The sequence below is a fragment of the Rana temporaria genome, chromosome 4 (genome assembly GCF_905171775.1).
Source record: "Rana temporaria chromosome 4, aRanTem1.1, whole genome shotgun sequence".
NCBI classification, from domain to species: domain Eukaryota; kingdom Metazoa; phylum Chordata; class Amphibia; order Anura; family Ranidae; genus Rana; species Rana temporaria.
Window position 1 is genome coordinate 116,257,779 of NC_053492.1, and position 27,704 is coordinate 116,285,482.

Genomic DNA, 27,704 nt, shown 5'->3' on the forward strand with positions numbered 1-27,704 from the left:
TCTGAGGAACTTTCGGTGACTTTGGCAGTTTGTTACATGAAGATTAGCGTCCTTCCTGGAGATCCAGGGTTATCATGCAGACCCCTGGCAATAACAGATTTCTTAGAGAATAAATATTTTCCAAACCGGAAACGTCTGTAAACTATAATTTTTTTCAGGACTCTTAAATTGATGACCATACGAAAGCTGCCGGAAGCTTTCTTGATCAGAAAGACGTGGGAATAAAATCCCCAGAATTTTTGAATCTCCGGAACAGGAGAAATAACTCGCTCTGTTTCTCACACAGAAATTTGATTCATTATGGCTTGCCATCTCGCTTGGTTTAGATGGGTAAGAAAAAATCTCTGGGGGGGGGGGGGAGACTTTTGAATTCCAACCTGTAACCCCTTTCCAATGTTTGAAGAATAAAGGAATTGTCGGAAATCTCTGCACATTCTTTGACGAAATGGGACAACCTTCCCCCTACCTCTATTCTGGCATCACTGGGGATTTTTGGAAGGAGCTGAAAGAGCAAAGAGTGTCCCCCTTTTTGCTTGTCTTTGTTAAAAAAAAAACACTTTTTCTTTGTCTGTTGCCTGTTGGTTTTAAAATTAACCTTGTTTTGGAAGTCGCAAAAAGGCCCTTTTATTCTGGGGTTTATGCCTTTGGGAAGAAGAGAACCGCTTACTCTTCTCAGAGGAACGAGCTAGGACCTCTACTAAGGAGGAACCGAATAAGAGCTTGCCTTCAAAGGGTATGCCGCAAAGCTTATTCTTGGAGGTAAGGTCATCCTTCCAAGACTTAAGCCAGATAGCCCGCCTAACTGAATTAATGAGAGCAGAAGACCTGGCTACACCTTTTACAGAAGCTGCCGCTGCATCAGCTAAAAAGGCCACTGACCTAGCAATGAGTGGGAAAGATTCCCTAATCTCCTCTTAGGGGGTGTCGGATGAAGGAAGATCATCAAGACGCTGAGCCCATACGTCTAAATTCCTGAAAAGGAAACCTTCTTTTGTGCCCTCTGGACTGGAACAACCTTTTTTTAGGCTCTTTCCACTTAGAAAGAATCATGTCCATAAGAGACTGGTGTACCGTAAAAGTTCTCGACTACCGCCCCTGTAGACCCCTATACATTCTATCCTGTACAGATTGGGCTTGCAGTAGCATCTCAATCTGCTCCGAGCTATATATTGACTTTAATAGTTCGTCAATATCTTCAACTGGAAAAAGATACTTAGAGCTACCAGTATCTCCCTCTGATGCAGATTCTTCATCAGATGAATAACCCGGATTCTCACCTTCTTCTAGATCAGAAGCATGGCGTGAACTAATGGTCTCAGACACTAACAGAGGAAGGGATCTAGCCAAGGCTGAAGGCTCTTGAGCTATGAATCTAGACGAAGAAGGCTCTAGTCCAGCTACCCTGTCATTAAGGGACCGAAAGGAGGCCACTACCTCCTTCATAGAAAACATTAACTCTTTAAAAGAGGAAGTCTCTGAACTAGCTCTGGATGAAATACAATCCTCACAAAATAGTTCCTTATAACTATCAGAAAGCCTGGCCCTACAGTTCCCACATTTATTCTTCACCGGGTTGGCCTAGAAAAAAGCAGAGACAAGAACCATAAACAAAAAAGGTCCATACAAAAAAGTCCCCTGCTGTAGAAGCTATCCACAGACAAGGGCTTACCTTGGGGGCAGTATGGGACTCGGAAGCTGCCGCTGGTTCATCCTCAGACCTGTCCTCAAGCTCCATTAGGCAAGCGGAGATTGGCCGGAGAGATAGGCTGCTGTTGTCCTGCTAAATGCGCCTGTCCGGCGTTCAGCAGACTGTTCCCCAGGCAACATGTCCTCAGTGTATCACGCCGTGTTTCGTTTAAGCAAACAAACGGCGCCCGGAAGTGCGTTTGTGACTTCCGGTTCCCGCACCATCTTGCCGCGTCACCAGAAGTCCTCCGATGCCATCTTGGTGCACCTCGGCGAAGCACGAGGAGGACACAGTTCCACACAGCCAGAGCTGAGGGTCAGAGGAAAGGGAGGGGCCTTTTAAATTGTATCTGATTTAAGTTTCCTGTAGAGGGCGGAGCCAATCATCTCTCAAGTAGCTGTCCTGGAAGGTGAGGGGGAGCACCATGCTTTTCAAGTTTTAGTCTTTGTTAGCCCTTTTCCTTTGAGTGAATTTATTATGTCATTACCCTGAAGGCTCATTTAACCTGCTTTTAATGCCCGACCTGGATAATACCGGTCCAACTGTACCTCCGAGTACACGCCATTATCAGCAAAGTTTGTGTTACAGATAATAGCTTTGGTGCTTTGTCTCTTCCAACTATCTCTGCCATTCACAGCATGTGATTACAGCATATTATACGATTCCCATGACTAAGCCCTGTGGGTGGGGCAAACATGTCAGTGGTGTGACCTGGACAGAGTCTAGGCTGAGGCTGCTTCCACTCTTTACATGAGGGTTTTGTGTGATGTGCACCTCCTGGAACGTCTCTTCCTTCCTCATTGACAGCAAATTATAGGCAGGCACTTAGGAGGAAAAGGGAAAATAGAGTCTAAAACTATAGAAAAGGCATGGTGTCTGGAGCTGGGCTTTAACTATTAGAAAGCTTATTGAACACTTAGGCCCCATTCACACTCGGCAAGTTGGAATCACGGACGTAATCATCGCAATTCTGCTTGCAATTCCAAATCGTGAGGCAATTGGTGCAAAACAGGCAACGTGCGTTTAGGCGCCATTCATTCTAAATGCTGGGTGATTTTTCCACACGACTGAATCGCAGCAAAACGTGTCTTTAAAAACTGTACAAAGCTTCTCACCCAAAAAGGAGCAGAAGCTTCTTTTTGGGCAACAAACATGCATAGAGCAGGCCATTCAAGTGAATAGGCTAGCCGTATGTGATATGCAGAACTGCATGAAAATTGCTCAACCAAAATCTTGTTCCCGTTACGTGAAAGTGTGAATGCAGCTTAAAGTCATATATATGTCTCAATGAGTACATTTATTTGTGAAACTATACCATGAACAAGATGTATTCCTGCAGAGGATCATATATTTAAGTTTAAATCTCTTTTTTCCTAAATCAGCCTCTAGTAGTTTCAGCACATAATGTATATGATACTACAGCACCTTGTCATAAATTGATATGTAAACCGAGAATCCAAAAGTTTCCACCAGCTTTAGCTTCTGAGATATACTCCTGCAGACCTCCTTTGCATTGGTTGCAGAATCTGCTTGGATGACTACAGTTTCTCCAGTCATGATTCTGATAGGTATTTCTAGAGATGCTGCTCCCTTCATTTGCTGTACAAGACATAAATATGATAGAGAGGGACAAGCATAAGCAAAACATTAAATCATATCAATAAACCCCTTGTGAAGGCACCAATATAAAATTGATAATTTGTATTTTTATCAATAAAAATGTTCTTATTGTTAAAAAGAAAAAAAAAAGACTGACAATTTCCAATATTTGCCTCTTCAGTTTTAGCCCTAATTCATATCATAAAGGGAGTGAGATTTCTATGAACCTTATCAGAAACTGCAAGTAGAGGAATACAGCGTGGATGCCAACAAATTACCTACTGTGAGGTTAAGTTTACACAAGCGTCAAAAGCAGGTATTTCATATGCCTTTTTGAAGCCTCACGAATAGGGTTGCCAACTCATCCCTTTAAAACAGAACACATATTAATTACACAGGTTCTGTGGCTGATTAAGGAGGTAATTAAACTCACTTGGTGCCTTATTTGCATTAAATTAGCCTCAGAACCTATGTAATTAATATGTGTTCTGTTTTAAAGGGATGAGATGGCAACCCTACTCACGAATGTCAGGTCATGCTCCATGTCACTTAAGTTCATTGCAGCAGACAGTGTTGTTCGCATGGGTGCATTTGCGTTGCACCAAAATGTATCTGATTGTAGTGTTCAGCTGGCTTTGCAGTTTTCCAAAGGCCTCCACTCATGTCAATGTAAATGCACAAACATTCCTATGCCATTTACAGCACGTTTGAGATACATTTACAAATTTACTAGCCAACATGATAGTACAAGAATCCATCAAAAAATTTAAAACTAACATAGGGAAGGTGTCTGAAAAGCATGTAAAACATGTTAATAACGCATCTTAATGTGGTAGGCGTGTTAATGGGCATCCATGGTATCTAAAACTTCAAAGCACATCAAAACAAGCCTTAAGGGGGGGGGGGTACTCTGCGGGCATGGGGCTTATCGAAATCTGTAAGCAACCTTTAACAAGGGGGCCCCCAGAGCCCGCGCCCCCTACATTGTTCCCCCTACCCACTCACCACAAAAAAAATTTAGTGTTACAAAAAACAGGAGAAGAACCAGAAGAAGAAGTGGAAGGAGATGAAGTGGAGGGAGAAAACATAGAGCTACGATGGGGGAAATGCTTAATTTTTTTAAAAATGACTCTTCCAAAACCATCTCTTGATTTTTAAAACACTACAAAGCGCTTGCTCATTCCCCTTTTCCTGAACTGCTACATACTCAGATAATGGTCTGATAGGGATTTTGGGGGCAACTTTTTTTTTTTATGGGGGATCCAAACAATTTTTTTCCAATATTGTCATGGGGTTCCCTCCGCAAGATCCATACAAGACTTAAAGGGCCTGGTATGGTCGTTCCAAGTCGGATTCCGTTAACTGAAGTCGCATGGAAGTCGGACATGAAGTCGTAGGGCAAAGTCGGATCAGAAACTGTATGACTTTCATGTCGGATCAGTGTGAACATTAAAGAGTAAACTCTGATTTTTTTCCCCCTTCCCTGCAAAGTGAAGGCATAATGTGCTAGTATGAATCGCATACAAGCACATTATGTGACACTTACCTGCAAACGAAGACTGCGTCGTCCCCACTAAAGGTCGCATCTATCTTTGTTTTCTTTCCGGGGCCGTGGACTCCGACTGTGTGACTGGCTGGAGCCGGTCACTACACTGACTTCTGAAGAAACGGCACGGGCGGCCGTTCCTTCAGAGCGCATGTGCCGATGACATTATCGGCGTAGTTTACAGTAAATATCTCCTAAACGGTGCACGTTTAGAAGATATTTACAGTACTTATAGGTAAGCCTTTTTCTAGGCTTACCTATAGGTACAAATAATACAGGAAGGTTTAAAACCTGTCAGAGACTATAGACAGGAGACTGTCAGAGACTTTGATCATACTACTGGTGTTAGAGATAAGAGCACCTAGGCAGGAACAACACTGACTACTGGCCGCTAGGTTCCCAGGGCTGCAAAATAGGTAGGAAAAAGTATGACATGGGCACCAGGGGACTAGGCAATGATCAACTGATAACTTTAAGGACATTCAACACCACAATGTAACCAACAATATAAAAAAAATAGCATATATAATTGGACAGGCAAGAAATATGACAAGATAGGAAATGCTTTGTAATCTCATGGGTTGCAATTGTTAATTGGCTATCATGAATAGAAGTGATCAGCTATATAAAGAATACCTGTAGTTCTAGCCAGCTGGGAGGTTCTGAACGGACTCCATTAGCTGCAACACGATTCAGCTGTTTCATGCACACAGAACTGTGTGCTATCTGCTGTCCACGGATAAAGTTCTGCAAGTACTATGAGAACAGAATATAAATGGTGTAATTTAACCACATTTAAAGTGTGCAGTTACTGCATACTACAAGAAAGAAAACAATTAGAATGCCAAGTTAAAACCAGTAAGGCAGTCTGGGAGTGGGGAAACTCAATGCAAAACAATCAGTTTAGTGCTCTGTTTGAAACGATCCCCCCCCCCCCCCCCGAGTGCAAGAAAAGCAGGGAAAGAAAACTTTTTAGAACTGTTATTTGCGCTTGCTGTGGGTGAACTGTTCTGAAGCAACACAAGGCTCTTTTCTCCAGTAGTGTCTGCAATTTCTCTGCAAAATATGCAGGCAAGTAGGATTTCTCCACATACAAATTTGTCTGATTTCACTTAATTACGGGTCAAAGCATGTTGGAATGCTTAACTCTGATATACAGTATACATACAGTAGGTAGGTAATTTGAAATTGTGTATATATATATATATATATATATATATATATATATCCTCCCTTTTATTCTAATCCAGATTGCACAGGAGGCCTTCATGGAAAATGAAAACTGATCCACAACTGTTGCTCTAAGTAATGCATTAGTATTACATACAGCAAACACAACAAGCTTTCTAAATGAGTTTTATTTATTTATTTAAACTTCTATAAAGATGATTTTTTTTTATTGAATTTGAATATACAAACAAACAAAACAGTTATGTATGGAATGAATGACAAAATAGGAACCACAAGGTACTTTATGTGACATGCACAGCAAGTGAGAAATAAGGAAAAAAACTACAGTATACAGACTCATGTCCTTCCATCATTTAGAGGTAGACAGTTTCAATAGCCATGATAGGGTAGGGTGTATTGACAGACAATAGTTTAGACCTCTGGCATTCTCATTTGTGGGGATGTAGACCACAGACCACAGACCACACATTGGCCCGGATTCACAAAGCACTTATGCCGACGTATCTCTAGATACGCCGACGTAAGTATAAATGTGCGCGTCATATCTGTGCGCCTGAGCCACAAACCAAGATACGCCTAAAAAAAGGCTTCAGGCTGCCGACGTAACTTGCCTATGCCGGCGTAGAGTGGGCGCATATTTACGCTGGACGCATGTGGTGCTCCCATTGATTTTCTATTCAAATATGCAAATGAGGGAAATACGGCGATTCACGAACGTACTTGCGCCCGGCGTATAATATACGCGCTTTGCGTAAGCTGTACGTCTGGCGTAAAGTTATTCCCCATATATGAGGTGCAACCCGTTCGTTATACGTATCTGTCTGGCACTCGGCCCATCATTTGCATGGGGTCACGCCTCATTTGCATGGCTCACGCCCACTTCCACCTACGCCGGCTTACGCCTTAGAAACCGAGCGCAGTTTTGAGAGCAAGTGCTTTGTGAATTCTGTGCTTGCCTCTCTGCGCTGCGTCGGCGTAGCGTATAGGAGATACGCTACGACGACATAAATGTGCGCCGATGTCTGTGAATCCGGGCCATTTTGTCAAACTATTAGGGAGAACCCTGTTGGTATATAAGAAATGGCAAGAGATAAGGGCAGAATGAATCAAATGTTCATTTAATTAGAAACAATAGGAGGAACCCATTCAAGTGAGTTTTTCTTATTGTCATAAAAGTACACAGCCCTTACGAATGCCTTAGAATATGAGGGGGTTTGGAGTTCCTCTATGAGCCAAAGGAATTTGTTGGCGAGGAGTGCATACTCTAGCTGCATAGTTTGGAAGCTCCTGAATGTTCCATCGGTGAAGATTTTGTAGATGAATTTGAGACCTAAAGAGCACCAAGCCCCAGAACAAGGAACTTCGACTGGTATGGATTGCACCATATGGGAATATTAAGGGAGAGTGACAAATCAGACCTACAGACAGTTGTGCTGACAGTTTTAGTAGTTCACCTGCTGTTACACATAATTATCTGTTACAGTACACAGAATTATATAGGGGTTCATATTAGGTCATAATAGCAGCTTCTGTAGCAATAAAGGCTATGGTGTCCGTTTATGAAGCAGTGAATTCTATTCACTGCTTCGTTCTCCGGCTATCACAGTGAAGATTTTTCTCCTCTGTGTGCCGGTTTATCAAGCGGAGAAGATCGTTTCACCCTCGGAGGAGTGAAGTGATCTTCCAACGCTTCTAACACTGGAGAACGGCCCCTGATACTGGAATCTCGTGAGACTTTATGAGATTACAGTACCAGAAATTCACAGAAACACAGAGATGTCAGTTTATTGAGCGGTGATAAATTATCACCGCTCATTACACTGACAGACCGCGTGGTCAATGTAATTAAAATAAAAGTCCCCCTACATAATATATATATGTATACACACACATACACTATATATACACATGTATATACACACACATTATATATATACTGTGTATATATATATATATATATATATATATATATATATATACATGTACACATTATATATATGTATGTATATATATATATATATATATACACATAAATATTACAGGGGGACATGGTTACAGTGTTGGGGGGTCTGAACAAGGTAGAAGGAAGTTAAAAATCTTCCTCCTTCCTCCTCAGAACCCCCAGGATTCCCTCTTCACTCCCCGCTTCACCAGCTCTGAGATGGTGAATCGGGGAGTGTGAATTCTGACACAGATCGCCAGTGAAGTGCTCAGATCACAGCGTCATAAACTGGCCGTTTCTGTGTCAGTCTATAAGACTTCACTGTGTGTAGAGATAATCGGCGGGGGAGAACAAATTCAAACACTTCTCCCCCCGATTATCTCTGTTTCATAAACTGTTTATGGGCTATGATCACTGGTGATCCTTGGGATCACCGCTGTTCACTGCTTCATAAACAGACACCTTTGTCACTTGTCAGTTTGAGTGGGTCATGGATGGGAAACAGTTGAGCAGCTACATACAGTAATAGAATCAAATGTATTAATGAACAAATAGAATTGGGAATTGCAAAACTGGCTAACACTAGAAGCATCTGAACGGTGGCAAGAGCAATTCTATGAGTACTTTGCTACCATATGAAGGAGAAGCTGATAACATTTATATGTGGGAAATATTTGAAGGGGGTGGCATAAGGGAAGTTAGAATTTAGGGAAAAGGTGCATTTTTAGCAAGTTCGCCCAGCCTTGTATAGGCTGGGCGAACTTGCTAAAAATGCACCTTTCCCCTAAATGGAATGGTAGGTACATCCATTATTTACACTCTTTATACAATTTACTAAAGTTTTTTGTTTTTAATGTCTTTTACTCTTTTGTGCTGACACAAAAACAAGTGGCTTTACTCGGAGCAACTTTAAATAAGCATTTGTCTCTTCTCTAGTCACCTGGATCTCCATACCATTAATGAGAGACTAATGCCGCGTACACACGACCGTTTTTCATGACGAGAAAAATGCAATTTTTTTAATTGGTCGTGAAAAATGGTTGTGTGTACGCTTTAACGAGGGGGGAAAACGTGTATGCTCAGAAGCAAGTTATGAGACAGGAAAGTTCGCATAAGCAGCACAAAGGGTGGCACCATTCGAATGAAACTTCCCCTTTATAGTGCCGTTGTACGTGTTGTACGTCACCGCGCTTTGCTCAAGCATTTTTTTTTTTCATGAACGTGTGTATGCAAGGCAGGCTTGAGAGGAATCACGTCGAGAAAAACGTCGTTTTTTTCCATGACATTTATAACGGTCGTGTGTGTGCGCGCCATTAGAAAGAAATATGATGGCACTAGCATGCAAGACAGAACATCATCTGAGAGTGATTCTACTAGAACTGATAAAATGACTATTAACACTACACTTTTACTTAAAAGGTTAAAAGTCTTTCATTATTAAAGAAGCAGACAATCATGTTTGCAGAGAAGAGTTTAGCTGTTAGTGCTCTCTGTGCAGACAGTATAGTTCCTGTTCTTCCTCACATGATGACCTTTAAATACATTTTAATGCTATTATTGGGCAGTCCTCTTTAGAAGTGCCAAACATATTTGGCACTTGCAAAAAGGAAATGTAACAAAAGTCTGGTTTAAATGATCTAATTTGCAAGGTTTTCTAGGCTAAAAACAAAGGAGTCTTTATGTGTGTTATGCGTTTAGAACCCACATATACATTTGAAGAACCAGACTTGATGATATGATAGGTGCTACAGACTTGCTTAACAATTAATGATCTTTGGATGGAACAGAAATATGGTAATGTGTGTACAACCACAATGAAATAATATGAATTCACATGGAGGGATAAGGGCAAGTTTTGAGTATTGGCTACAATGTTGCTACCTTGTTTCTTCTCCTGACAGGATACTACACAGTAGTGGAGGCACCTGATATTCCATAAAATGAAACACACTTTAGGTTTACACAGAGCTCAGCAACGATCACTATTATAAGGACAGTAGACACAGGATCTGCCTTGGAAAAAGCAAAGTGGAGGGAAGGAGGGATATAAGAAAGCAGGGAGAATAGATACAAGCATGCAGGGGAGGGCGAGCAGTGGGCGGATCCATGTGTGTTCAGGCAGTGAGCACCACACTGTGTGGAGAGATCAGGTTGGGAGTGCCAGCAAAGGAGGAGGTGAGGGTAGAGCTCCCTGCTGGCTGCTGGTGCCGCTACAAGAAGTTCCTGCTGGACATATTCTTTTGCCTGCATTGGACACAGCTAACCCTCCTGTCCCTGGTGCTGCTGGGCCGGTGAGATGTAGGGGAATTGTGTGTGTGATGTGGAGGGAGATATCGGGGGGAAGGGATCGGGTTGAGTATCTGAAGGTGTGATGAGAGTGGAGGGATCTGGAGGAGTGATCAGAGTGGATGGATCTGAGTATCTGAAGGTGTGATTAGAGTGGAAGGAATCTGGGGGTGTGGTTAGAGTGGAAGGAATCTGGGAGAGGGATCAGAGAGGAGAAATCTGGGGGGGGGGTATCTGGGGGTGTGGTCAGAGTTATGGATGAGCTCTGGCGTGTTCGCACAGTGCATGTGCAGAGCCCGCCAGGAAGTTGGCACCGCACTGCGATAATCACAGGCAGGGAGACATTTCCCGATCTCTGCAGCTGAGCATCGGAAAATGTCTCCCCACCTGTGATTAGCGCAGGGCGATGCCGACTTCCTGGAGGGCTCTGCACATGCACTGTGCGAACATGACGGAGCTCATCCTTAGGGCTCTTTCACACGGAGCGGACCGTTTCTGGGTCCGCTCCGTGTGTCTCCGTCGACTCAGCGGGGATCCCCGCTCAGCTGTCGGCGGATAGGGCGGTCCCCGCACACAGTGCAGGGACCGCCCTGTCTCAGCTCCGCTCTGCCCTATGGGGAACCTGATGCAGACGGACCATCTGTCCGTCTGCATCAGTTCCGCTCCGCCGGACGGAAGAAAAATAGGGTTTCTTCCGTCCGAAAACCAGATCCCGACGGACGCGGACGCTAGCAGATGCTCCATCCGCTAACGGACGCGATCCCATAGGGATGTATTACAAGTCCGTTAACGGACTTGTAATACACGGACGAGCGGAGCGGACGTCTGAAAGGGGCCTTAGAGAGGAGAGGGGCTGCAGCAGAGCAGCTAAAGAATAACACCTGTGTAAATTACATCGGGGTTAATGAGTGACTGCTCTGCTGTGGCAGATTAAACCCATTACAATCACTTTAACCTACAGGTAAGCCTAGATTAAGGCTTATCTGTAGGTGCAAGAAATATCTCCCAAACCTAAAAGGTTTAGGAGATACTTGCAAAAAATAGCTGCACCGATGTCTATGGCGCATGCGCCATAGACATTGTGCGCAGGCGCACTGAGCGTGCCGCTTCTAAAGGCGATCATGCCATTAGTGGCGGCAATGCGCGCATGCGTGGGAGTGACGTCATCGTTGCTCCAGCCAGTCACAGCGCCAGAGCAGCGATACCCGGAAGAGGCAAACGAGGGCCGCTGCGTGGGCTTGATCTCAGGTAAGTAATTCATAATGAGCTAGTATGCTATGCTATTTACAGCCTGAGCCTCTAATTGGCTGCCCGCAGCCTTTTATTATTTTGTTGAATCTTAGAAGCTATCTCTTTGACTACTGTTATCAAAGAGATATCTCAGATTCAACCAATAATAAAAGGCTGCAGGCAGCCAATCAGAGGCTCAGGCTGGAACCCACAGCCACAGCACGTATGCAGCAGAGTAGGCATAACAGTCCCTGGGCCCCCATTTTTAGGTAAGGAGCACCAGTATAATATATATTCTTCCCTTAACCACTTAAGGACCGCCTCCTGTAAATATACGTCAGCAGAATGGCACGGCTGGGCAGATGTACGTACCGGTCAGTGGCGTAACCAGAGTTATGGGTGCCCGGGGCAGAATTTTGTTTCCACCCCCCCGTCTACACCAGCGGCCTGGCAGTGCCGGGGGGGGGGGGGCAGCAGGCTGGGCTCCTCCGTCTCCCCTCAAGTTCGGTTCCAGCCATCAGCTGCCAGGCCGCCATCTTTATTCTTGCTGCCAATCAAGCTGAGGAGGAGGGGGAGTCACCGAGAGCTGTCATATAGGATGGACCGAGGGGCTTCCCCCGACAGCCCCGGCCGAGGGGACACTTCACAGCTACAGTAATCAAGAAAAAAATGTGCAGGCAGTGGAGCCATGGCACGGATTTCTCTGCAATGCATAGAATGGTTGTTGCACCCCCCCCCCCCCACTCATGCTATGCAGGAGCCAATACAGAAGGCACTGAGTTACTCTGAGCTTGCCTTCACAAATCTTAATGCAAATAAGTAATGTATGTCTTGTTGTAAACTGTACTAGGCTGCAATTGCCCTGCTTTATCACCAGCCAGTATAAAAGAAATCGTGTTTTTTTTTTTTATTATTACAAAGCGAAAGGCATTAATTACCAGTACAGTAAATGCATGCATTAGATCGTAGATGACTGAACTTCTTGCATTTACTGTACTGGCAATTAATGCCTTTAGCTTTGTAATTAAAAAAAAATGTTACTTTTATACTGGCTGGTAATAAAGCAGGGCAATTGCAGCCTAGTACAGTCACTGTCCTGTCTGTGACAGCTAACACTGTGAGAGAAGGCATCCTTGCATCCCTGTGGATGTCCCTTCTGCCTGCTCGTCCCCCTGTCTCGCTGCATCAGCCCAGCTCCCGAGTCCCGACCCACAGCACTGACTTCTTTCAGCATCGGCACCCAAACACCCAAACCGTAAACTTTACCGTCCTTCGTGGACATGGCTGGGGTGGCGGCTCCCTGCTGTCGGTGACTCGGCGGGCAGGCGGCCTCCTCCTGGCGGCTCCGGACTGTCTGTGACGGAGGGAAGAGGAGAGAGGGAGAACACGAGCGCGCACGGCTTCAGAGTGACTGACGGTAGCGGCTGCTAGCAACATGGCGGCGCCCAGGCTGACACAGCGCGGGAATCCGCCCAGCCCAGCATCCCGGTATAATAACTGGGGGGCGACGGCGCCCCCCTCAGCTTAGCGCCCGGGGCAGCCGCACCAGCTGCCCCCCCGGTTGTTACGCCAGCCAGTGGTACCGGTACGTCCTGTACATCTACCCAGCCGTGGGTCACGGGCGCGCGCCTGCGACCTGGTCCGAAGCTCCGGGACTGCGGGACCCGATCGCCGCTAGGGTCCCGCGATCAGTCCCCGGAGCTGAAGAAAGGGGAGAGCCGCGTGTAAACACGACTTGCCCGTGCTTCACTGTGGCGGCTGCATCGATCGTGTCATCCCCTTTAGCCTCCATTCACATCTAGGCGACAAAACGCCCGACGCCGGACGCTTGTGCCGCTAGAGGGGGAAATTCCCATTGCTGTCTATGGAGATGGTTCACATCTCATAGACGCCGTACGCCTGTCGCCTGAAAAAAAGTCCCGGACCCTTTTTTTCAGGCGACATTGGCGTTCGCCCATAGACAGCAATGGGAAGAATTTGAAAAAAAAAAAAAAAAAGATACACTATCCGCGGCAAAATACGCCGCGTACGCGGCGTTGTTGTCGCGGAGATGTGAATGGAGCCTTATAGGGAGACACAATCGATGACGTCACTCCTACAGTCACACCCCCCTACAGTTGTAAACACACACTAGGTGAAACATAACTCCTTCAGCGCCCCCTGTGGTTAACTCCCAAACTACAACTGTCATTTCCACAATAAACAATGCATTTTAAATGCATTTTTTGCTGCGAAAATTACAATGGTCCCAAAAATGTGTCAAAATTGTCCGAAGCGTCCGTCATAATGTCGCAGTCACGAAAAAAATCACTAATCGCCGCCATTAGTAGTAAAAAAAAAAAAATGGATAAAAATGCAATAAAACTATCCCCTATTTTGTAAACGCTACAAATTGTGCGCAAACCAACCGATAAACGCTTATTGCGATTTTTTTTACCAAAAATATGTAGAAGAATACGTATCGGCCTAAACTGAGGAAAAAAACTATTTTTTTATATATTTTTGGGGGATATTTATTATAGCAAAAAGTAAAAAATATTGCATTTTTTTAAAATTTGTCGCACTATTTTTGTTTATAGCGCAAAAAATAAAAACCACAAAGGTGATCAAATACCACCAAAAGAAAGCTCTATTTGTGGGAAAAAAAGGACGCTAATTTTGTTTGGGAGACCGCGCGAAACACGATCAGACTTTTTGACAACAATGGTCCGACAAACGTGTTTGATCGGACAATCTGACCGTGTGTATGCTCCATGGGACAATTGTTTTCGCTTTTTCATCAGACAAATGTTCGCTGTGAATCCTCTCAAGCTTTTCAACAACAAATGTCCGATGGACATCAGACTAAAGTCAAAAGTACAAACAGGCATGCTCAGAACCAATGCTAAAGATCAGACAACAATAGCAGAAGTTGGCCAAATGGTGACGGTAAAGAGCTGAATGTGATTTGGTGAAAGTTGGCTGAAAAAGTCCTGCCGTGTGTATGCATATCAAGTTCACGGCCAACGCCCATTCGGAGCAAAATCCACGGAAAATTCAGATGGAAGTCCGATCGTGTGTATGAGGCTTAAGAAGCACCAGCACAAAGGCATACACGATTGAAGAGCACCTGTCACTTTTTTCAAAAGACTTTGGCCCGGATTCACAGAGCACTTACGCCGACGTATAACAAGTTACGCCGACGTAAGTGCAAATATGCGCCGTCGTATCTGTGCGCCTGACCCACAAACAGAGATGCGCCTAAAACCAGGCTACACCCCGCCGACGTAACTTGCTTACGCCGGCATAGGATGGGCGAAAATTTAGGCTGGGTGCATGGTGCCGCTCTCATTGATTAGCCATTCAAACATGCAAATGAGGGAAATACGGCAATTCACAAAGGTACGTGCGCCCGACGCAGGCTACGCGAGGTGCACGTAAGTTGTACGTCCGGCGTAAAGTTATTCCCCATAAAGGAGGTGTAACCCAGCAAAAGACATGTTTAGGACTGCACCAGGGAACACAAGCCGGCGTATTTTACGTTGCACGTGTGTCTGGCTGGTCGTAGGTTACGCTAACGGCGTACACAGTGATCCGGCGTATCTTAGGCAGTTGTTCCGACGTGGTTGTGAGCATGCGCAGGGAGATGCGTTCACGTCACGGCGCATGCGCAGTTCGTTATACGTACTTGTCTGGCGCTCGGTCCATCATTTGCATGGGGTCACGCCTCATTTGCATGAATCACGCCCACTTCCACCTACGCCGGCCTGCGCCTTTGAAACCCACGCCACGCTGGTGCAATGATGGGAGCACTGGCTTTATGAATTCCATGCTTGCCTCTCTACGCTACGTTGGCGTAGCGTATAGGGGATATGCTACGGCGGCGTAATGTGCGCCTGCTGTCTGTGAATCCGGGCCTTTGTGTTTATGTATTTAAAAGGATTGTGTATATCTAAAAAAAAAAATGTTTCACCAGGGTAGTAGTCACTTTATTTAACCACTTCCCTACCGGCGCATTGTAAAATGACGCCGGCAGGGACCCTCTCTCGATCCGGGTGGACGTCATATGACGTCCTGTGTTCCCGGTGACCTAGGGCGCGCGCCCGCGGTATCGCTTGTGACCCAGCGCGGGTGCCCGGCGGCCGCGATTGCCGGTACTCACGGCAGGAGTGTGGATCTGTGTGTGTAAACACACAGATCCACCTCCTGTCAGCGGTGAGGAGACCAATGTGTGTTCCCAGTACAGAGGAACACACATCGGTCTCCTCCCCTTGTGAGTCCCCTCCCCCCTACAGTTAGAACACACCTTAGGAAACATATTAACCCCTTCAGCGCCCCCTAGTGGTTAACCCCTTCCCTGCCAGTCACATTTACACAGTAATCAATGCATATTTATAGCATTAATCGCTGTATAAATGTGAATGGTCCCAAAAACGTGTCAAAAGTGTCCGATGTGTTCGCCGCAATGTCACGGTCACAGTAAAAAATCGCAAATCACCGCCAATACTAGTAAAAAAAAATATAAAATAAAAATGCCATAAATCTATCACCTATTTTGTAGACGCTATAGCTTTTGCGCAAACCAATCAATATACGATTATTGCGATTTTTTTTTTACCAAAAATATGTAGAAGAATACGTATCGGCCTAAACTGAGGAAAAAAAACGTTTTTTAAAAAAAAATTGTGATATTTATTAAATAAAAAAGTAAAAAATATTGGGCTAGATTCACAGAGAGATCCGACGGTGTATCTCCTGATACGCCGTCGTATCTCTGACTTAGGCCCGTCGTATCTATGCGACTGATTCATAGAATCAGTTACGCATAGATATGCCTAAGATCCGACAGGTGTAACTGTGTTACACCGTCGGATCTTAACGGAATTTTAAATATGGCCGCGGGGGGCGTTTTTTGCTGATTTACATTGAGAAATATGTAAGTCAGCGAGATACGGCAATTCACGAACGTACGCGGACACGACGCAGTGTTGTTACGACGTTTCCGTAGCGGTTTTCCCGGCGTATACTTACCCCTGCTTCTATGAGGCGCAGCCAATGATAAGTATAGCCGTCGTTCCCGCGTCGAATTTGAATTTTTTTACGTCGTTTGCGTAAGACGTTCTCGAATACGGATGGACGTCATTTACGTCAGCGTCGAAACCACTGATGTCCTAGCGACGTCAGTGGGAGCAATGCACGCCGGGAAATTTCGTGGACGGCGCATACTCATTTAAATCGGCGCGGGAACGCGCCTGATTTAAATAGTACACTCCCCCTACCCGCGGAATTTGAATTTCGCCGGGGGATTTACGATCCGCCGCCGCAAGTTTGGAGGTAAGTGTGTTGTGAATTACCCACTTGCCTCTCAAACTTGCGGCAGTGGATCTTAAATCACAGATGTCGCTCTTCTTTTGTTTATAGCGCAAAAAAGAAAAACCGCAGAGATGATCAAATACCACCAAACGAAAGCTCTATTTGTGGGGGGAAAAAAAACATATAGGTAGATTCAGAGAGATGTGCTTAACTTTGCGGCGGCGGCCATACTTTAACATTACTGTTCCATCTATTAGATGGAAAAACTTTAGGCCTGATAATGCCTTACGGAAACGGCGTAAATGTACAGCGGCGGCCGGGCGTTTGTTTGTGAATCGGCGTATCTACTGATTTGCATATTCTACGCCGACCGCAATGGAAGCGCCACCTAGCTGCCATCCGAAATATTGCAACCTAAGATAGGACGGCGCAAGCCGTCGTATCTTAGATATGTTTAAGTGTATCTCTGATTGAGAATACACTTAAAGCGGTTGTAAACCCGCATCAAAAAAAAATTGTTTTTCTCCTGCAAGGCAAAAGTCATAATGAGCTAATATACACCGCATATTAGCTCATTATGAAATACTTACCTCGGAACGAGGTGTGTAAAACTTACCTGGTTCACGCCGAGCGAGAAATCATCTTGCTCCGGCGTGTCTTCCGGGTATCGCCGCTACAGCGCTGTGATTGGCTGGGGCGGCGATGACGTCACTCCCGCGCGTGAGCGGGATAGAAGGGTCTACTTTTACAAGGCCTAAACAGTTTAGGCCTTGTAAAAGCAGCCCTAATTTTGCATTTGCAAACTAATACTTACAGAGAAAAAACGAAGCGTAAAAGCTTTGTGGATCTCCGTAAGTGCTAATTTGCATACCCGAAGCGGCATTTCGACGAGAAATGCCCCCAGCGGCGGCCGAGGTACTGCATCCTAAGATCCGACAGTGTAAGTCCCTTACACATGTCGGATCTTCTCCCTATCTATTGGAAACTGATTCTGTGGATCAGTTCCAAAGATAGAAACAGGGATACGACGGCGTATCAGTAGATACGCCGTCGTATCCCTTTTGTGGATCTGGCCCATAGTGTCTACAAAATATGGGATACATTTATGGCATTTTTATATTATACTCCAATCCATAGGAAATATTTATTGGCAAATATAGGAAAACAAAAGTGCTTACGCGTTTCGTCTGTAGAGCCTTGGTCACTGCATGCGGCGTACAGATCGGACACTTTTGACGCTTTTTTTGGGACCATTGACATTTATACAGTGATCAGAGCTAAAAATAGCCACTGGTTGCTGTATAAATGACACTGACAGGGAAGGGTTAACACTAGGGGCGATCAAGGGGTTAAGTGTGTTCCCTGAGAGCTAACTTTATGGGGGATGGGCTGCCTGGGAGTAGAGTACTACCCTGACAGAATGGAAATCTGCTTACATTGACAGATCTCTGTTCTGTCCCTCTGTGGAGCAATCGCAATTGGCTGGCGGACATCGCAGCCGCCGGCCAAGTGCATCGTCTCTGGTGTAGCTCTGTGAGCATGCGCGCTTCCTATTCTATTTAAAGAGGCCGACGTATAATGACGCTGATTCGCACAGGGAAGCCAACCTGCCACAGTACAACTGCGGCGGCTGGTCCTTAAGCGGTCAAATAAAATACAATATATATATGTATGCATGCGATGCGTGTACATGTGTTTGTGTCATATATACACATGTGTGCGTACAGGTGTGAGGAGGGGCTGAGTGCGTACAGGTGTAAGGAGGGGCTGAGTGCGTACAGGTATGAGAAGGGGCTGAGTGTGTACAGGAGTGAGGGGGGCTAAGTGCGTACAGGTGTGAGGAGGGGCTCAGTGTGTACAGGAGTGAAGGGGGCTAAGTGCGTACAGGTGTGAGGAGGGGCTGAGTGTGTATAGGTGTGAGGGTGGTTGCGTGCATATAGGTGTGAGGAGGGGCCGAGTGTGTACAGGAGTGAGGGGGGCTAAGTGGGTATAGGTGTGAGGGGGGCTGAGTGCGTACAGGTGTGAGGGGGGCGTAGTGCGTATAGGTGCGAGGAGGGGCTGAGTGCATACAGGTACGAGGAGGGGCTAAGTGCATACAGGTACGAGGAGGGGCTAAGTGCATACAGGTGTGAGGGGGGCTAAGTGCATACAGGCGTGAGGAGAGGCTGAGTGCGCACAGGTGTGAAAAAGGGCTGAGTGCATACAAGTGTGAGGGGGGCTGAGTGTGTACAGGTGTGAGGAGGGGATGAGTGCGTATAGGTGTGAAGGTGGTTGAGTGCGTATAGGTGTGAGGGTGGTTGAGTGCGTATAGGTGTGAGGGTGGTTGAGTGCGTATAGGTGTGAGGAGGGGCTGAGTGTGTACAGGAGTGAGGGGGGCTAAGTGGGCATAGGTGTGAGGGTGGCTGAGTGCATATAGGTGTGAGGAGGGGATGAGTGTGTACAGGGGTGAGGGGGGCTAAGTGGGTACAGGTGTGAGGGGGGCTGAGTGCGTACAGATGTAAGGAGGGCTGAGTGCGTACAGGTGTAAGGAGGGCTGAGTGCGTACAGGTGTAAGGAGGGCTGAGTGCGTACAAGTGTGAGGAGGGCTAAGTGCGTACAGGTGTGAGGAGGGCTAAGTGCGTACAGGTGTGAGGAGGGCTAAGTGCGTACATGTGTGAGGAGGGGCTGAGTGCGTATAGGTGTGAGGAGGGGCTGAGTGCATATAAGTGTGAGGAGGGGCTGAGTATGTACAGGAGTGAGGGGGCTAAGTGGGTTATAGGTGTGAGGAGGGGCTGAGTGCATGCAGGTGTGATGAGATGCTGTGATGAGATGCTAAGTAGGTACAGGTCTGGGGGGGGCTTGTACTGATGGTATTCAAGGTATAAATTATATGGGTTTCGTGAACACTTATATACATGAGACCTAAATAAGTCCTAAATAATGTTTAGACCCTGTGATGATTTGCTATGGAATTCCACAAAATGTCTCAGCACTTTGTTTAATACTGCCCTCCTCTACAAACCTGTGGTGTTCGCCAAACCGCTTTTTCAAGGTTCTGATAATCCTACCCACATATGACAACTGCAGACTGCAGTCCATCATGGTTTCAGCTTCTGCTTAAAGCCCCCATACCTGGCCGCCAGCGGTACATCGGATGTTTTGGTGTAATAGATACTGTTAACCCAGAGAGATACTGCCACTTCATCATGTTAGATGAGATGTGCTTTTTTACCCACTATTAGACCCCTTTCACACGGAAGCGCTTTTACAGCATTTTAGCGTTAAAAATAGCGCTATTAAAACGCTCATAAAACCGCCCCAAAAACCCCCCTCTCCATTGAAATTAATTGGAAGCGCTTTTTTTTACGCCAAAGTGCCTGAAAAACACTCAAATAACGCCCCAAAAATGCCCCAGTGTGAAAGGGGCCTTAATGCGAGTTGCCATTTGTCTTTTACCGAATAAGGGTCTGTATCTACTAGATTGGTGCACTCTGCTGTTCTTTTTCAAGGCATGACATCCACATATGTTCCACTTTTTGAGGGAAAGTAAAAAACCTTTTAAAAACCTTCCATTACTGTTGTGAGTTAATTATCATTATTATTAAGCTTTTTTTTTATATTAAAGCGGAGGTTCACCCTAAAACAAGTATATACCATTCAATCCAGCATACTGCCGACATGTACAGTATGCTGTTTTTTTTTTTCGGTTTACATACCGTAGTATCGGTATTCCCGGCCCTACCCCCCCCCCCGGCTTCCGGGTAGTGAATCCCGTGGGACTGGGCGTTCCTATTCGAGACTAAGTGATTGACGTATGACAAAAGCTTCCCTCCCGGCGCAAAAGGCGCGTCACCAGTTTCCAAAAAAAGCCGAACGTCGGTGCGCAGGCGCCGTATAGCGCCGACTCGCAGTTCGGCTTTATTCGGAAACTGGTGACGCGCATTATGCGCCGGGAGGGAAGCTTTTGTCATACGTCAATCACTTAGTCTCGAATAGGAACACCCAGTCCCGCGGGATTCACTACCTATACTACGGTATGTAAACCGAAAAAAACAGCACACTGTACATGTCGGCAGGATTCTGGATTGAATGGTATATACTTGTTTTAGGGTGAACCCCCCGCTTTAACAGAGATATTGATCAAATGCAGCATGAGAAATCAAAAACTAAATCTAAGTTATTCATTTTGCTATTATGGGACCCCATCAAAACATTTACCTTGAAAAACCTTTCTGTAGGTGGAAAGCAGCCCAAACAAAGAGACAGCAGGATCCATCCACGAGCATAACTAGACTTATTGTTGTTTCCAGAGAGCTGCTTGCAGATCTGGCAGTATATCTCATCTCTAAAATAAAAAGATAGAACGCAATGATTTTTCCTGATCCATTTGACATCTGTGATAATGCAATCTTGTGATCAGTATACTAACACTCAAGTCAGAATTATTGTAAAAGAAAAAACCAATTGAGGACAAAATTAAAGTACGATACATGTATACCAGCTTTGTGCAGCTACATCTCCCTGCAGGCCATTAGTATGTCTGGAAGAACAACAAGGAGAGGCAGACAGTCACGAGCCAATAAAAGAGGGCAAGCAGGCTCTGCGTCTAGAGGCAAAACAGTGCTGGTCGTGGACACAGTGCATCCTCATCAGCACGTGGCCATGGGACACTCTTGTCCTTTTTTCCGGCAGCTGGCCACCTTGAGCTGCAACATGCCAAAGACTTCGTAGAGTGGATGACCAAGCTGTCCTCATCCTCTCTCACCCAGGCTCAGGGTACTTTGTCTGGCAAAACAGCTGCCAATGCGGCCTCTTCCCTCTGCTCAATGGCATCAGTCACTCTTTCCCTAGCCCCACTATGTCCTCCTGAGGAGTCCCCTGAACTGTTTGACCACAGTGTTGGGTACGTGCTGCAGGAGGATGCGCAGCGTTTTGAAGGCTCTGATGATGGTACCCAGCTAATGGAAAGGCAGTAACGTGAGCCCAGAGAGAGGGGGTGCCCGAAAAAGGACAGCAATCTGGCAGTCATGTTCCCTCAGCTGCAGCATACTGCCAGGTTTGCTCCAGTGATGAGGAGGGAGGGGATGATGAGGTCACTGACTCTATGTGGGTGCCTGATAGGAGAGAGGAGGAGGAGGGGGAGGCACTTCTCCAACGAGGCAGGATGCCCTCCAGGGGCCAGCTTAAGGGCAGCACACCGACTGCATCACACCGCAGAGCTCCGCATGTGCAGGGCGCTGCTGTCTCTCTACGTTATTCCAAAAGTTCTTTGGTGTGGGCCTTTTTTGAGACGAGTGCATCAGATCGCACTGCTGCTATTTGCAACATTTGTCTCAAGCGTATCTCGCGTGGCCAGGGCAGCTGTTAGAAATCAGGTGGGCCCCATACAGCCTACCTGGCAGGGCCCCCTTTCCAGCCGAAAGTGACTGAGGTCATCGATTTATCAATCCCTTTCTTTTGCAGCCTCAACAGCACAGATGAATGAATAGAAAACACTGATTATTCCTGCTAATTCACAAAATAAAGCATAGTAAACAGTTTACTATGCTTCTGCGATGAATGGACACCGGAGTGATTGGTACCGATCTCTCACCATGTTCATTCATAAAAGGAAGAGGCCAGTATAGGAAGCGTCCCTCTTGCCCCGCTCTCTATCCTGAAACATCTCACTTTGTGTCTGCAGCAGCAGAGGAGGAAAGCTGGAAGTGCTGCAGGGCAGTGGTCATCAACCCTGTCCTCAGGGCCCGCTAACAGACCAGGTTTTATGTATTACCTTGGGGAGATGCAGACTAGAATACTGCAATCACTGAGCAGCACATTATATCACATGTGATGTATTTCAGTTATCTTGCAAACCTGGCCTGTTAGTGGGACCTGAGGACAGGGTTGATGACCTCTGCTGCAGGGGAAAATGGGAGGCCCAGAGAACAGATGGAAGGGGCGCATGCGCAATCCCCTGCAGTGTAGCCAGAGAGAGAAGGTGGAAGAGAAGCTGGCAGCGCTGCAGGGGAAGGCAAATAAGGATCAGTGGCTGCAATATTACTGTACAGCTGCCCTCCTGCTCATCAGGTGCCCGGGCCCCCCTTTTGAACTGATGGTGCCTGGGCCCAGTACAAGAGGGCTGGATGTACTGCCTTATCAGCGGCTCTGCGCGTGGCCAAAACATCACCCGCTTGGGCACCACATGCTTGACCAGACATATGTCGACCTGCCATGCAGTTCGTTGGCAAGCGTACCTAAAAGACCCACACCAAAGAACAAAGCGGACCTCTCCTTTCTCCTCATCAGCTGGGATCTCCAACCCCACTATACCTTCAGTCCTCTCTGAAACCTGTACTGAGAGGAATGAAGGTGTAGAATTAGGTGCTTCATAGCCAAGTACTTGCGGTCGGAGAGGTGCACAACAGAACATCCCTCCCTCTCGTTCACTGGTAGTTGATGGGGGGGGGGTGGTAGAAAAGAGATTTAGAATGACACTGCACGGTTCTCATGCACACTGATTGAATAACGCTGCATCGGGCCCAGCCCCTCATCTGACCCCATAGGGCCTGTGAGGAGCGGTGGGGAATTGACCTAGCTTAGACTCCATGTTGTTTGTCCAGATTCCATTTTATATATGTGTTTTAGTTAAACAAGCAACCTAAGTGTGTTCTGTCTGGGTTTCGCTTCCTCTATTATCTAGAGTCATGTTTAACATAAGTACGTACGTGTTCTTTCTGTGTTTAAGGGTAAAGTTGAAACTCAGACATCAGCTGTCCTTAGCGAAAAATTCCATTCCTTTAACCTAAAGGAACAGTTATATGTATGTCAAAAGTTATGTTGTACGCCCCTATTTCCCCCTATATAACCAGCAACGAGCCGAAAATAAACAGAGCTTGGTTTCACAAATTATATGTCTCCGTCTGTGTTACTTCTTTAAAACTAAACCAATCTCCCAGGCCTGCAGACACAACGCGAGCGCATCATCAGGTAGTCAGGGACTATCAGGGAGACCAGGGGTCTCAACCACCAACAGGGCCCGGTACACGAGGCCGGTCTGTACCCTTCATGTACAGTGTGATCTCGGGATGCTGATTGGTCTGACTTTCTCCTTTATTGCAGGGAGAGGATGGGATGGAAGGTGACCCTGCAGGGAAATCTGGACCCCTGCGCTCTGTACGTTAGCAAGGTGAGAGACAGAAAATTTCTATACAGAACTCTGTAATCTCGCGTCTTCTCCGCGTTCTGTGATCTCTGATTCATAATCGCACAGATAATTGTTGGCAACAAAACTCCATTATTGAAGTGTTGTTAATCCCGAAATGTGATCTGCAACTGAGTGACAATGTCCTTCTCTCTCTCTCAGGGGAACATAGAGAATATGGTGAAACCGATGGTGGAGGCCTTTGGTCGCCAGGCGTATATCGCTTACCTGGGCAATGGCTTGTACCCGGACATGGACCCGGAGCTCATGGGCACCTTCATAGCCGCTGTGCACAAACACTCAAAGAAGGAGGAGAAGTGACGGACAATCGCAGATCGATTATTCCTCAGGAAGCCTCTGATTAGGAGGCGTGGCGTAGCTTGGGGGGGGCAGGGGGGACCCGTGGCCCCGGGCGCGACATTTAGTTTTCCTTTTAATACATTTTTCACATATCATTTGTTTACATTTCAAGGTTTAACATTTAGTTCACACATGGTTTTAACCACATAGCGCTGCACTCTTTCCATGTTTTGAACACGTGACCTATCTGACCCCCCGACACACACACTGATCCACCTGACTCCTACTTTCTGCACTTCTCACATTACACTGACCTACCTGACGCCTACACTGACCCCCGACACCTACACTGACCGCCAACATTCGTTGCCTCCTCCTAATTTTCATTGGGTTACTTTACCATTTTGTCATTTTTTAATTCATGAAACCGTTTTTTTTCCCAAAAAAAGGCGTTTGAAAAATTATTACGCAAATACCGTGCGAGGAAAAAAGTTGCAATGACCGCCATTTTATTCCCTAGGGTGTCTGCTAAAAAAACATATATATTTATAGTATTTGGGGGTTCTGAGTAATTATCTAGCAAAAAAAATAGGATTTTTGTACTCACCGTAAAATCCATTTCTCTGAGTTCATAGACGGACACAGCCTTCTTTGACAGTAGGGTTATATCCGCTTTCACTAGGAGAGTTTAGGCAGAAAAAAAGCACTTAAAGTGTTAACAAACACAAACCTCAGTGCAGCTCCTCCCAGGGGGCGTGGCCCCCCGGGTATAACCCACACCCTGCTCCAGCAGCCTCAGTTCGTAACAAGCAGTACAAACAAAGGAGGGGTGGGTGCTGTGTCCGTCTATGAACTCAGAGAAATTGATTTTACGGTGAGTACAAAAATCCTATTTTCTCTTCCGTTCATAGACGGACACAGCCTTCTTTGACAGTAGGGACGTCCCAAAGCAGTGTCAACATTTTTCGAGGGGTGGGAAAATAACACAGAAAAACAGGTTACACCCCAAACAAAACCGGAGTTGCTCAACGGAGAAACTCCAACCATAAACTGCCGCCTGTAACACCTGCGGCCGAAGGAGGCATCAGAAGATGCACACACATCCACCTTGTAAAACCTGGAAAAAAATGTGGATCGATGACCAGGTCACTGCCATACACCCCTGTAACACAGAGGCATGATGCCGGAAAGCCCAAGAGGCACTGATCGCCCTGGTCGAATGTGCCGTAACCCGAAAGGGAGACGCCCGCCCCTTCAGGGCATAGGCCTGAAGCACAATCCGTCGGAACCACCTAGAAATGGTGGCCGACGAGACTACCAGGCCCCATTGTAGGACCAGCCACCGACACAAACAGTGAGTCCGACTTCCGGAACGGAATCGTAGCAGATAAGTACACTCGTAGGGCCCGAACCACATCCAGAGGATGTAAAATGGCCTCCCCCTTGCATTTCGGCCGAGGACATAAGGATGGAAGAACAATGTCCACATCAATGTGAAAAGCCGAAAACAACCTTGGGGAGAAAAGACGGCTGCGGCCGCAGCACCACCTCATCCTTAAGGATGACCAAGTAGGGAGCCTTGCAAGACAAGGCCGCCAGTTCAGACAGACACTCGTCAGATCGAAGTAATTACTACCAGAAAAAAATCACCTTTAGTGACAGTCAACAAAAAACCTCCCGAATGTCCTCAAAGGGAGCATCCAGAAGAACCGAAATAACTAAATTCAAGTCCCATGGGGGTAGTGGAGGGCGCACCGGAGGGTCCACATGCCAGACCCCCTGAACAGACGTACGCACCAAGGAGTGCGACGCCAAGGCTCATTGGAAGAAAAAACAGCCAGAGCAGAAATCTGACTCCTAACCGTACTTAAGGCGAGAGCCCGATCCACTTCCTGCTGTAAAAAACAGCAGAATCCTGGACACCACGTATGTAGGAGGGTGCCATTACATCTCCTCACACACAGAGAAGTAGGCCTTCCACGTAGATGTAAATCCTACGTGAGGTAGACTTCCGTGCAGGCAGCACGGCAGAGACCACCGAGCCCAATAGGCCTCGGTCCTTTAGCCCCAGGCTCTCAACAGCCACGCCGCTAAAGCCAGTGGCTGTAAAACAGGGTGGAAGATCGGACCCTGTAACAGAAGATCAACCCCCAGGGGAAGACGCTAGGGGGCGTCTGCCACCAGACGCACCCGGTCCGCGTACCAGGAGCGACCAATCAGGGGCAATCAGGATTGATAGAATCCCTTCGGCTTCCACTCTGCGCAGCAGGCGAGGAAGAAACCACCGAGGAGGGAAGGTGTAAATTAGGCGATAGTGACCCCGAAGAGCCACCAACGCGCCTGACGCGTCCGCCCACGGGCCCACGAGAAAACCTCTTGAGGGGGGAGGGGGTGAGTAGGAGTGTCAGGACTCCCACTAACACACAGCTCCTTTCTCTATCTGCAAAGTAGAGAGTGTCCTGACTTGCCTGCTCGCCCCCTCCCCCCTCAAGGGGCTTTCTCCACACCAGGAAGGAAGCTATTTAGGGAAAAAATGTTTTCCTTTACAACCCCTTTAAGCATAAGTAAGCTCTGGGGGCGAAAAAAAACATGTTGGGGGCGTGGTCTGGCAGGGGTTCAGGATGTTGCACGTTATTTAGGGTGCAACATGTAACATATTCCAGCAGCTGCAAACATTCCCCCTCTCCCTCAGCATTTTCTCCCAGACCTGCTGTCACTCTTTGAAACTAATGTGGCTGGGCTTTGCTCAGCCCGCTCAACCACATAATTTATTCACAGTCCTCTGTAAATGGGAAACTACATGTCCCGACAAGCCTTTGCAGCTGCTAGCTTGCTGTTGAGCGCTGTGGTAGTTCATTAATTCTTCCTGTCAGTAAGTATCTGCTTGCCTATACAAAGTACGAGCAAACAGATACACTGACAGGTCTACAGGAGACCTGCATAGTATCAGCTATATGCTGATCACTGGTGCAATGCTTTATAGGCTCCCAAAACAAAAAATAATAAATGCACATTTTTTTACCTGCAAAAAAATTAGCATTTATAATTTTTTGTTAAAAGCTGAACTTATTTTATAATTGAACAAGCTGAAGTTAGACGCTGATTGGCTACAGTGCACAGCTGTACCAGATTTTGCACTCTCCAGTTTTATGCTGGCCATACACTATATGAAAAATCGTCCGAAATTCGGTCATTTAGACAGGTCGTTCGTTTTTTTTGGCCAGTTAATGGGCACAAAATCGATAATCGTTGGGACGTTTTCTAGCCGAAAAAATTAAGGACAAGTTTGGCAATTTTCTGCCCAGCGAACGAAAAATTGAAAGGCTAATGTGCTTCCCGTCCGAACTGTCTGCACTACGTATATGTAAAAAAAAAAAAATGAACAAAAAAGGCATTCATGTCCACTGAACGATTTATCGGTCATTACATGATGACACTATAATTTGCGCTCATGGCCGAATGTTCGTTT

The 27,704-nt window shown here is 46.4% G+C and overlaps 1 protein-coding gene across 1 annotated transcript in view; it reads right to left on the bottom strand.

Moving 5' to 3' along the window:
- Positions 1–27,704, bottom strand: part of MYO7B (myosin VIIB) — a 349,736-nt gene that overhangs the window by 107,321 nt on the left and 214,711 nt on the right. The window contains exons 27-29 of the mRNA XM_040348869.1: positions 20,971–21,097; positions 5,469–5,588; positions 3,113–3,286 (exon numbers count right to left, since the gene is read on the bottom strand). Coding sequence (XP_040204803.1) covers positions 3,113–3,286; positions 5,469–5,588; positions 20,971–21,097 — 421 coding nt within the window. The remainder of the gene's footprint in view (positions 1–3,112; positions 3,287–5,468; positions 5,589–20,970; positions 21,098–27,704) is intronic.